This window comes from Fomitopsis serialis, assembly GCF_022376445.1.
Source record: "Fomitopsis serialis strain Sig1Antser10 chromosome Unknown B0H18scaffold_776, whole genome shotgun sequence".
NCBI lineage: Eukaryota > Fungi > Basidiomycota > Agaricomycetes > Polyporales > Fomitopsidaceae > Fomitopsis > Fomitopsis serialis.
In genome coordinates this window covers 1-12234 of record NW_025955736.1, presented here as the reverse complement: position 1 = coordinate 12234, position 12234 = coordinate 1, and the positions used below count along the sequence as shown (strand labels likewise).

The window sequence follows — 12234 nt, the reverse complement described above, 5'->3', positions numbered from 1 at the left end:
GGGGCCCGACCGAGCTGCCTGGGAGCGTCGCGGGTGTTCAGGTCCTCGTCGGCGCTGCTGTTCCTAGGTACGGCCAAGCACCTAATGTCAACATGCGAGCGAGCTGCCTTGGACTGCGATGAGGGCGCTGCGTAGCCCGAGAACGCGTCAAGACGGTCGGATGTCACAGGCACGGTATCGATCTGACCATAGTGAGCGACTCACCGAACGACAGGTCCTCCAAGACACTGGCGATGCCCTGTTTCCAGCTCCGAGCGACAGTGTAATCCCCCTACGTCGCATGTTTCGCCTCATCTATGGCTTTCGGGTCCCCGGGTGTAGGCCTGTATGCTGCGGAGCATCGCAGGTCGCCGCTGAAGCTGGACGAGTTGCAGTGAATACCTGGGTGAGTAACCTAGCGGCGGAGTAGATCACAGAACGCTAGCATTTCGAGGGAGATGTTCAGCTGGTGCGAGATATTTGTCGTCAGAGTTGAGTTTGGTGGATATCGAGGTCGGGGTCTGGAGCAACCTTGAACCTGTCCGTCCGCGACTGGGGTCGCTGGACCCGCTTTCTGCACTTGTCTCGAACACCCTCTCACCGTTCTGTGTATGGATCGCGCGATGCCCTCGGACACCATGACACTCTGTTGTAGCTAAACCCGCGATTATACCCAACTTTCTGGCTGCTATAATGCATGCACGTCGGCGGGACTCTCGCGCGCATCCTCCGCACCCCCCGCCGAACGACGATTGCTCATGGATCTCTTTGAGTCCTCTTCTAGTGAGCACGCTTCATGCTGTTGCGCGCATCCCGCGCTCATTGCATAGGAGAAAGATACATACTCGCCTGTTCTGGCCCCGTTCTGTGACAAGAAGTGTTGTCCGTGGAAATATTTAAGGTTCCGTCGACGCTCGCTTCCTTTCTCAAACGCTCACTCGCCCATATCGAAGGGCGCGGCGAGCGCGAAGCCCCCTTTTGTCCCCACCCGCCACGATCATGCGCGTCGTATTCGCCACAGCTTGGTTTGCGCTCCTTACTGCTGGCACCGTCGTCCTCTTTGGCGCTGAGCCGGTGTCAGCATCAACTACGACCAACTTTGGCGGGCAAGCGTCTCCAGTCCACCTCCGCGAGTCGTCGGGTACCACTGACCAATGATCACAGAAATATCTTTCATGGAGTAAAAGGTGCTGTCGATAAAGCACACAATGGCATGAACAGTACGTCTGCGTCTGTCTAGTATCTACCTTGTTGGCACGTACTCAGTGGCACCACAGAAGTGGTTTCCGACGTCAATCGTCGTCTAGGCGAACTCGAAACACCACAACAGTTCTGGGAGCATGCACAATCGCTTGGCCATCGTTCTCAGGACTACGCGGCTTTCCTCATCCACGAGGCTGCGCAAAAGGCTGACGCGGCCACCGTCGCACAGCTGCACCAATTCCAATACACTATTCAAGTAGTTGTCTCTAATACGGAAGACCTGAAGGAGCTAATTGCACAAACAGCAAACAAGCCGTTCGACGAGATTCAGCGCGATATCGAGAAGGTATTCGAGGACCTCCTAGAGGAGTTGAAGGAGCAGTTTCCCCCACACGACCAAGCGCCGAACCATGCAGAGCGCAGAGGCAACGTTTCTCTGGTCGTGCGCAAAGCAGAAGAGGCGTTCATCAAGTTAGGTGTGCAATATGGGATGCCGGAGAAACAGCTTCGGAAGCATCTCGACCCAATCATGAAACACGTCGAGGACATCGTCGTTATCATCGGTCGGTCCACCCCATACGCCCATACCATACGTTACGATCTCACGTTTTACAGGGGACTCGGCGGAACAACACCCAGTCTTGTTCAAGATTTTGATTATTTCCGGCATCATGCTCATCATCCCAGAGTCGTGGTTCCTCCGTCCGTTGTTTAGGCTCTTCGGCATGTCCCCTGAGGGCCCCGTTGCAGGTACAGACAAACATGTTTGCCTTGTACACGAATTCCGTATGCTGATCTCGTTGGTCTGCGCAGGTTCCACAGCGGCTTGGGCTCAGCGCGTCTTCTGCGGCGCATACATCCCCAAGGGAAGTTGGTTCTCGCACCTGCAACACGCAGCCATGAAGAGTGCGCCCTTAATGAATCCGGTGACGACTGTAGTCGGCTCCATCATGGTTGGCGTCGGGATAGCCGGTGAATGGTTCACGTAGTAGTATGGCAGGGCCTGACACCGCGGGGCACTCAATTTTCATCATCCATTGTCTGACGTAGCGTATGTGTGCCTGCTTGTAAATTGCACAACGACTGTACAGTGTACTCGCATTCGAAGTGATTATACCAAGAAATAGGCCTCGACGTCCGCCATTCCAGTGGAAACGCACGCCGCCATGTACGCTGGCCGTGGCTGAAGACGTCGACGAGCCTTTCAGCGACAGAGGCGAGACGTTGTACACGCGTCTCAAGCGGACATGGTCGACGAGGTGCTTAGTCACCTCCACGACAATTGACGACGCGCACGACAAATCGTACTTTGACGTGCGGATCGCTCATGGACAGCGGTGGCGGCCTGCGCGGGATGGCCAGTGATGTCATCCCAAGCCACTGAAAGCGTACGTATGTCAGTGAAACCCGAAAACGCAGGGATCGTGTATACTTGCCTCGAGGGGTTGTTGCTATGCACGGGGCCTTGCGGTCGGGTTATAAGTAGTACTAGATTCACCTCTATGCGCCGTTCAAATTCCTATCACAAATATATTTGTCTTCGGAATACACATACTATCGATGAACTGCCCGCGCTCTACGACACGAAGTTGCTGCACACGGCTCACCGTCTCTAGACGATGGAATCTCGCATCGGCGTGCCGTTGCAGCGTTAGGACCACGAGTTCCGCCACTCACCGCGCACTTGTACAAGCACAATGTATGCGGGTCTTGAGCAAGGGTGTAGTGTAGGTACGGGTAGAACTGAGGTCGACATCTCTCCCGCTGGTCTGATCATGTCGAGGAAGGCCGTTCGCACTGCGGAAACACCGACTGAACTAAGTGAGTGTGGGAGGGGAACCTGACCACGAGGACGGGTACGCACCGGATTGCGAAGATTTAGAAGAGCGACAATGGCACCTGCGAGCGGACGACGAGGGTCTACGCGCTGATGACATACCATCTCATCTCACCGCACGTTCGGATCGCACGGAGGCCTGCTGCGTCCAGTCGGTGTTGTCGCCAGCCCGTCCTGACGGGTCTCCGGATCCCTCCCCGAGCACGTCGTTCACTGATGAAGAGACTTGATCCTCCGGTATGCAGCGGACATCAGTTCGTGACATCCTCTTGAAGGTCATGCATTCGTGCGAGGTGTATCTCATGTGTATGACCATCGGCCCGTACACGTCACTGTGGGACGATCAGCTTGATCTTCCGTGAACCGTGACCTCGGGCTGCACAAGCGTGCTTCAAGCCTTGACGTTGATCTGCTGATCAGCGTCTTGTCAAGTTGATGAAACTGGACGACGCGCACCGGTCCTCTATGAGACTGAACTCCACCCTTGTTCGACTCGTTCGCGCGACGACGCGAACATCGTCGCCCGCACACGCCCACTCGAAAGGTCCTGCGGCACCTCCCCGTGCTGCAAGATCGACGTAAGCGGTCGTTGCCGCGAAGACCTCTCTGCAAGCACTCACCGGACGCCCGTACAACTGTCCCTCGTCTTCCCGCCCGTCCGGGGATTGGGGTCGCCGACAGAGCCGTGAGCATCGCGGGGTACGGCATTGACCTGCAGGAGTGCGAAAAGGTAGCATGAGTGCCGCGGAGAGATCGCATAACCATGCATACACCCTGACATGCCTTGAGTAGCACGGCTTGACGCTAGACGTGACGACGGGCCGCAGTGTGGACACACAATACAGTTGCGCCTTGTGAACGTGTTCAATGGGAAGCGGCAGATCGGGAGGGGTCGAAGGAGTGACGCTAATGTCATTGGGCGGTGCTGGTTGCACGGTGATATGGGAGCGTGTAACGAGATCGGCGAGAGACAACTTGGATCTTCTCTCGGGAGCCGGCCTCGCGTCTGCTCTTCCGGCCAAATCAGGAGTTGGCAGGGAGGTTCAAGCGAGCGAGTCGCGCTATCTGCGCGTCTCTGGGCTCGACGACAGGTCTGGGGGATGTGCCTAAAAACACGTCGATCAGACGAGGCAAAAAGTCAAAACGAAAGGCACATATGGCGGAGGGCGCGATCTGGTTCAAAACTAAACGCCCAACCGATCTCCTGGGGGCGTACGGGCGGGTGTTGGGCCGTATACAAGCGCGGATGGCGGTCTTCGAACGTGGCGAAGGCGGCCCAGCTGGACATGTGTCGGGGAACAAGGTACGCGTCTGTGGTTCCCCCGTTGAGTCTAATGTTCACCGGCGCGACACGAGGACGCAAAAACTCATATTTAGTGGTCGGCAATGGATCTGCACGTCGAGAGCAAAGTCGCCGCGCCGCGCCGCGCAGCCTCGCCGACGTGCACGTTTCGTGTTTCTGGCTATGTGCTGCGGGAATGGAACCGCCGGTCGGATATCGCCAGTTAACCGTCGTATTCCGTCTCAACTAGTGCTCGAGGGGCCAGTCGAGGGCCGTGCATCACTGCCGGTGATCCTGCGCTGTCCACCCAGGGACTTCGTGAAGAGCAAGTCGTTGAAGAACCGAGTTTGGACGCGTTCGTGGCTTGCCGAGCCGTCTCGGTCAAAACCAAAGGAGCATCCACGTAGGGAGAGAATGAGGTGGTACCCGCGCGGACGATGCGGGAGCTCGAGGGGTGGCTGAACTTGAAAGCGGCGAGGAGGCATACTTAGCGGCTGGAGGACAAGATGGAACGTAAGCGAGTACGGTATCTGGTGACAGGACTCGCCCTGCATACAAGAGAACGTCTGCCCTTGACACTCGTCCTGCTTAATCTACGACACTTCGTCCACGCTGTGTCGGTTCGCGGGCCGAACGTAGTTTGAGCAGTAGAAGTGCTCGAATGACCTGCTTAGAGACGAATTGAGACATCTATGCATATAAGAACGGCCAACTCACTCAGTATGTCCTTCTAAGCGCAAGCCTACGACAGCCTCAGAGTGAACTCACAGCCCGCGGCTCGGATGCCCCAAGGAAGCTCCATTGGCGGAGTGTGCATGAACTTGTGAGTAATCAGTCTTGACCACAACGGAGAGACCCAAGGCACTGGCACTGTGGCTCAATATGAGTCGCGCAAACAGAAAGACAGGAAGTAGATAGAACCCACGTCCGCCACTGTCTTGGAGTCCGATTCAGCGCCCGTTCAAACCTCGTTAGCTAGTGATCCTCTAGTGCGGTGCAGGGTACAGAGACATATAGGACGAGCGGAAGGTCCGCCGCAGGTGCGAGATGATGCCAGGATGCAACGATTCATATCTAACGGCAACAGTGCTCGAATGGGGTCAGGACGCACAGACGGATGGTACCTGTCCCATTCAAGAACTCACGCTGTATACCGTGCGACCGAAGACGAGAGGTAGCGCCAAGGTAGCGCATGCAGGTATCTATGTCTCCGGATCGTTCATGGTTTCCGGTGTGACCAGTTGGAACGGGACCATAGTTTGGACAGCATGTCGAGGCTGCTGCGGGCCAGAGTCACGACAACGCATCAGAACACGAAGCGAGAATACCATGGTGTAGGGACCGACACCGCGTTGACCAAGGTCAGCCTATTTGCCCCATGATGATGAATGCGTAGAACTCACGCAAGATGCTTTCTGAAAATGCCCGCGACAGGTGATAAGTCAGACACTACGACTCGCTCTCTTGGATGCTCTTCCTGACAGCGCGTCGAGGGAACGTGGAGAAAGCTGATGAACGTGTCAGCTGTTTGCACGACGGGCTCCGAGAAATGGGCAGAAACGAACTTGGGTTCCCATGCGACCAGCCTCAGGCTCATGTGGGCCCGGAGACAAGTTAAGCGTCCCGAGACGCCCGGACGACGGCATCTACAAGAGCAGATCCAAGAAAACCAGACGCAGCCTGTGCAGGAGGAGGTCGACGGGTCGTGTCGGTCGACGTCGAGCGCATCGAGCAAGGTGGGCGGCACTTGCTACCCGCGTGACCATAGCATAAGTACTGCGAGTCAATAAGTAAGCCGACGGGAGCAGCGAGAGTAGCGTGGAGCAGGATCGAAGCAGAGGTCGCGTCGGTCGAGGAAGAGCAACAGGGAGCCACTTGCAGTCGGCGACGCCACCGTGGTCGGCCCGCTCCTCCGGAATGCTTACGAGCGCCTCCTCTCTGCACTAGGTCTTGAACACACAGCGGACAAAACCCTTTGTACGACGCGTCTACATGTCGCTTACAAAGGAGGATTGAGTACTAATTTAAGTCGCAAAGTTAGAAGTCCTCGCATTGAAAGTAAAGAGACAGTGCATAGCGTGAAAGCCCGAACATGGAAAGAACATAGATACTAACATTGCGGACTTCCGAACATAAGCAATGTTAGGCCTTACAAGGGAAGTGCATTTCCTATGTTAGAACCCCTCACACCGAGTCCTGATAAAATACTCGCTCCTGGTTTGTGAGCGCTATGTAAGCACTTCTCACAAGGTGATTTGTCCGCTGTGACACCCTCTCACCGTTCTTTGAACACCGCCGAAATCTCTGCACGCCCTCGGACACTATGTCGTCCAACACGCGCAATGCATACCCAACTTGCTAAATGGATGTACGTGACTCGGCCTCGGCTCGCGCGCATCCTCCGCAACCATTGCACCCTCCGCCGAATGACAGTTATTTATGCGTCTCTTCGAGTCCTGTTCCAGTGAGTACGCCTCTGTTGCGCGCATCCCGCAGTTATGACGCTCGACAGTTCCATCCGCGTCCTGTGACGGGGCGCGGTGCCATGGGTGAGTCGCTCATCGTAAAAGCTTGAAAGAGACGAAAACACGGAAGGACGAGTGTCTGTCAGGTATGTAACCTCTAGTTCTCGATGGGCATGGCTCATCGCTTAGTAGTGCATCAGACTCCTACTCAGAGCTTAGTTCGTTGCCGAACATGGCACCGCGGTGGATGCTTGAGCACGGTGAGCGCTGTTCCTCGTCTCATAAGGTGCTCTGAGCTCTGAAGTACTTATCTACTATTGTACAGAGCACGCTTCTCGTGTCTTCCCGCGTCGAAGCCAATAAACTGTGCGTGACACTCGGCTCGAGGTAATGCTCCAATTGTTGACTATTCGTACTCAAGTGTTCCAACATCATAGCATACGGCCTAGCCTGGACACCCGCGGACTAGACTGGGGCGCGATTGGCGTTGCGGCCTCGCATAAGGCAAGATGAGTATATCTGTTTTCCAACCCAGGCGACTCGACCTTACATTTACCAACGCCGACGCAGAGCCCGCCAGCCCACACATGCAAACATGAGACTCAGTGTGCGGGGAAACTACTGATCTCCATTGTGTCCGTCGATGTTGGGAATTTTAGTGGCAGTTGCGGCCAACGCGCTGTCACTCACCTTGCGCCCTCGAAAGGAGGCTTGACGCCTGCCCACCGGTGATACTCAGTTGCCTCGTGACTCCGTGAGCTATCATAGCGTATCCGACGACTGATGAGCTGCACATCAATGCTGCGGAACTCTTCCTGTTCGCCAGGTGAGCATGGCTTACTTCACTAACCCGCCGTCATGCAAGCAGGTCAGTATTGCCTCGTAGACATTCTTGCGGTGCGGTATCAAGGCCCCCATATCAACCCAGTCGTGCATCGGTACGAACATGATCCACCGTATCTCAAGACAGTGTACTACTGACCACGTTCTCAGTAGCAAGGCCGGTTACAACTCAGCGAACCTGTATGCCTCTTCCTACGGGCGTCCTGATCAAAAACTGGTGAGCTCTAGACGACGTCATATACTCTCAAGATGCCTACTGGGTTCAGCGAGCGAATATTGACATACTAGCGTGTTCTCCATCTCGTCTTTGAAGAGATACTCGCACGTCTGCGAAGAGCCCATATTTCGCAGCCCGCAAAATTACAGTGCGTCAAGTCGATACAGGCGTCCCGCCTTCGGGTTCCAGGGCCCTATCTACGCGCTCAAGCTTGTTGGGCCCCGCTGGTTGCCTCTCGAACTGCCCTGGTCGTGCTCACCCGGCAGTGCCTCTGATTCCGTCGACGGTAAGATGATCGACCTGACATGCGACATGTATAATGACTGTCTCGCTTCCTCTCCCTAGGGTCTTCGATAGTACGAGACGTTTCCCTGCGACTCGCGACCCTGTGGGCGACCTCTTCAAGGCGGACCAACCCTACGTCGTTCCCCCTCGTCTCGGAACCTCTGGCTCAATATTACCTGCGACAAACGGTTGCTCATCAAGCCTCTCGCCGCTCTCACGAACGCGCCTCTCGTATTGACCCTAGCACGGCCCTCGTAATGTCAATTCGCGCGAGGATGTCGACGATCTGCGTTCATGCTAGCTTGGACTCAGCCACGTCGCTCCCGTCAGGTCTCCCGAACCCCCTCTGGCCATCCACGTACTATCATGAATATAGCGGATCTTTGGATCATTTCTTATCCCTACTGTCGGCGACCTGCGCGTACGTTTTGAACATGGTCATAACGATACGAAACAAGATACAATTCGTCTGGTCGTAGCGATAGAGAAGTCCGATACAGTCGCATATAGATACCCGCCCAAGTAGTCGATGTGTAGTACATTGTGTCATCGTCCAATCACACCACATTTCAGTCGTTGTAGCAAGCATAAGTCAGTCCAGACAGTGCCCATACCGAATCCGAGTGAATCCCATACCGAAGCCAAGAAAATCATCCTTCCACTGAATCGGGGGATAGATAAGAGGGAGCCAGACGACCGCTTGCGAACGTTTGAACGGCCAATCCCCTCGCATCGACCCGCGCTCCGTACGGGCGGTGACGATGCCTCGCTGCCACCGCCTCCGTCTGTACCATTCGGATGACAGGCGACGGCTTCAGCGCGAGGACTCGTGGGTGTTGCCGAATGGCTGAACGGGAGGCAAGAGTAAGACGGACGTGTGTGCAAGCGGGGTCACTCACATTTACAGTATCACTACGCGAATTCAAAGGTGACGGTGACTATGCCACGAGCAGACCATGGCTGCAATATGCCATGGACCATGGCCTGGAGCTTCTGAGCGACGCTGTCCACATCCAACTTGGTATGATGGGACTCAAAACACAGGTCTATCTCCACATTGACATCCTTCAATGTGTCGAAGTATGGCTGGCTCAAGACCCCGTGCAGGTCCCGCAGGTCGAGCTTCTCCGAGTCGAGGACAGCGCTTGGCTCCTCAGACTCGAGAATGTTGTCGTCGACGTCAACAATAATGCCGAACTTGATGTGCTCGAGCTGACGGCTCCGGACGGTGGAGAATATGCCGTGTAACTCGTCTGCAGCTTTGGTCCACGCCGCGTGACGCCCCTCGTCTTCAGGCGTGTGTTTGATGTCACGCAGCCTGAAGTCCAAGGATTGCAAGGCGGTGTTATGAAACAGGTTTGTGTGAGCACCTACATTGTGCATGTGCATCAGTAGTGAAGTCTGTACGCAAGACAACTTACGGGCTTCATCGTCAGGTAACCTCTCGTAAAAACGGGTCAACGATGCCCCCACCGTTTCGAGGAGTTGGTTGAAGGATGTAATTGCCATGTAGGTGTTGTCTAAACTTGAAAAGAGTCTCAGATCCGCAAGTGAGGTGCAGAGGCCGGAGTGTGACATCCAGTCAAGGAACATCACCATGCATTCATCGACCACCTCGAAGATTTTAAGGTATCGAAGACGCATGTGAGATGGTGCCCGAAAGAGTGAGGCTCCCGCGTAACTGGCAGCGCCTCGCTGAGCGAACTGAACATATTCCATCGTGAGGTCTGTCAGCTGGGGGAAGGCAGATACAATCCGCCGCAGCTGCGTGATGTTGTTCAGTCGGCAGACATAAAGTGTCAACGACTTGACAGACTCGAACCTCGGCAGGGCGAGGAAGAAATCGGTGCAGATGAAGTAAAGTCTTGCATAGCGGATGTGAAGGACGCGTACACGAGGCATCCGACCAGCGAGCGCAGACGGTAGTGCTGGTAAGAAGTGATGTCGTCTTGCTCTTGTTTCTATGCTGCGGATTCCACGCTCCGTCTCGTCCTCACCTTTTCCTGAGCTTAGGACAGCCTTGTGCACGTCGCTTGAGTGATCCCTCTGCTCGTCTACCGTCAGCTCGCATGTGCTCGCGAGCCACTGTTGACGCGTGGTGACGCTAACACTGCTTGAACAGCATGTTGTAGCTTGCGCGGCTGCGAATACCGATGGTGTGGTAGAGGTTGCGCATCGCTCGAGGGTACCATGCTGTGCAGACCAGCGCCGCGACGGTCAATGTGGGAGGATCCATCTCGTTTACAACGAACTCGAAGACTCGAGCGGGATGCGAGCGGAGAGGGCCAGCGGCAGGGTGCCTTGAAACGGGCGTCCCGCCATCGTCTGGACATCCACTTCTGATGTCTCTGTCGAAATCCAATCATCGGCGCTGAATCCTCATTGCTCTGTTCATCGGCACTCAGTCCCGTCTGCTGTCCATCAGCACTGCTGTGACGACATCACTATGATCGTCGGCACTCAATCGCACGACCTGTGCTGTGAGGCGTCCTCGGGGGCAAGGGAAGATGCTAGGTGAACGGCGCGTCAGTCGAATCGGGATCATCATGGAAAGAAGACGACCGACGCTGTAGGCTGGAGATCGGACATCTGGCAATCGTACTCCTACGAGCACGCGACGTGGATGTATGCGCTATGAGGGGAGGCCCAGTCGTATGCGGGGAGTGGTGGGGTGGGGTGCAAGTGGCAAGGGGGCCTCGAGGACGTACCGAAGCCATGTATATTAGGAAGAGCTGTGTCGACCGAGAGTTTGATGAGCCGCACGGTGACTGCCGCGACCGGGGCCTTCCATGCCATGACCGGCAGCCATGCTACCAGCATTAATCGTCGACGCGCCACAGATACTGGCCACCCGGATAGACGCTCGAAGGATGCGTGAGTCCACTGAGCGGCGGCCAGCCTGAGTACAGTGTCATTGTGGGATGCAGCAGTCCATACACCTAACCCTAACTGCGTTCTTCCCCCGTCTGAGTCTGTGCCTGCTTGCCACCGCTCCCCTCGAGCGGTGTCAGCCACTCCATGCAGCATTCACTAGCATCATACCCAGCACCTATATTCATTCCCACCGCTACACGCGAGCTGAGTACATCGTCAATGAGACGGTGATCAGTCTCAGCTCGCCCTGCAGGTAACCACATCCCGATGACCCTTACAACATGAGCCGACGGCATACGCACCACAGAAGGTGGTGTTTGTGTGCGCAAGACCAATTCCCATGCTTGAGGGTGTTAATATTAAGCGACAAGAGCCGATATACGGCCCTCTGCATTCGTATGTGCAATTCTTTGAGATAATTACACCACAGTAGCGCACGGGTGTTCCAATCAGTGCCGCGTTCACCAGCAAACTCTTCCCTACATAGTCGGAGTTGTGTCCTGAACGTACACAGTCAGTCACAGATGTGAAGTGGAGACACATGTGACGTGCCAGGAAGAGTGATGGAACCCGCAGATTGGGGCGATGGAACGCATATGTATGGCCCTGTTTCCGCGCGGGTCGTAACAAGACATCAACTCGGAGGGCCAGAACATTCGCTGGGGAAGTCTAGGAAGACTGCAAATCATATAAGGTTTGTACCGCGCGAACAGACCATGAAGATACAGCAGACTAGACACCTATGAGCAGACGTGGTAGTGACGGACCATTCTATTCTTGTGGAACGTTGACCGGATCGCGCCAAGGCCTACCGCCACATCAGAGGCTCACTCTACTAAACGCCATCGCTAGCTCGGTCAGACAATCACCCACCCATCCTGAACGTACTACTCACCGACAAAGAGACAAGGGTCCACGTGCCAGATACTGTCAACCCGAAGGCAAAGCGACTACCGTCCGTCTACGGGCCACACAACTCGCGTACCTCATCCGTACAGCCAACCTCGCCGCGCACAGCTTTCAAGGAGTCCCGTTTGTGTTTGCCGGAGCCGTACATGCGAGACTCGTCAAGCGGGACAGCGCATCGGTGGCGTCCGGGTCTCCTTGGCTCTGTCGGAGAAGCTCAGCCCGACCGCTCTCGAATGGGATGTTCGAGCTACTCACCGCGCTATGGTCTTCGACAACGATGTACTGATTCACATCTGCGGGAGTACCCTTCGCGCCGGTCCTCTCGCTCGTACAGACAATG

At 55.6% G+C, this 12234-nt stretch overlaps 1 protein-coding gene across 1 annotated transcript; it reads left to right on the top strand.

Moving 5' to 3' along the window:
• Positions 1-978: 978 nt before the first annotated feature.
• On the top strand, positions 979-2171 carry B0H18DRAFT_964845 (uncharacterized protein; the record flags this gene model as incomplete). The annotated part of the gene is made up of 5 exons (XM_048043206.1): positions 979-1120; positions 1167-1199; positions 1287-1745; positions 1798-1932; positions 1996-2171. The coding sequence occupies 5 exons, from the start codon at positions 979-981 to the stop codon at positions 2169-2171; spliced, it is 945 nt and encodes a 314-aa protein (XP_047884242.1).
• Positions 2172-12234: the final 10063 nt, after the last annotated feature.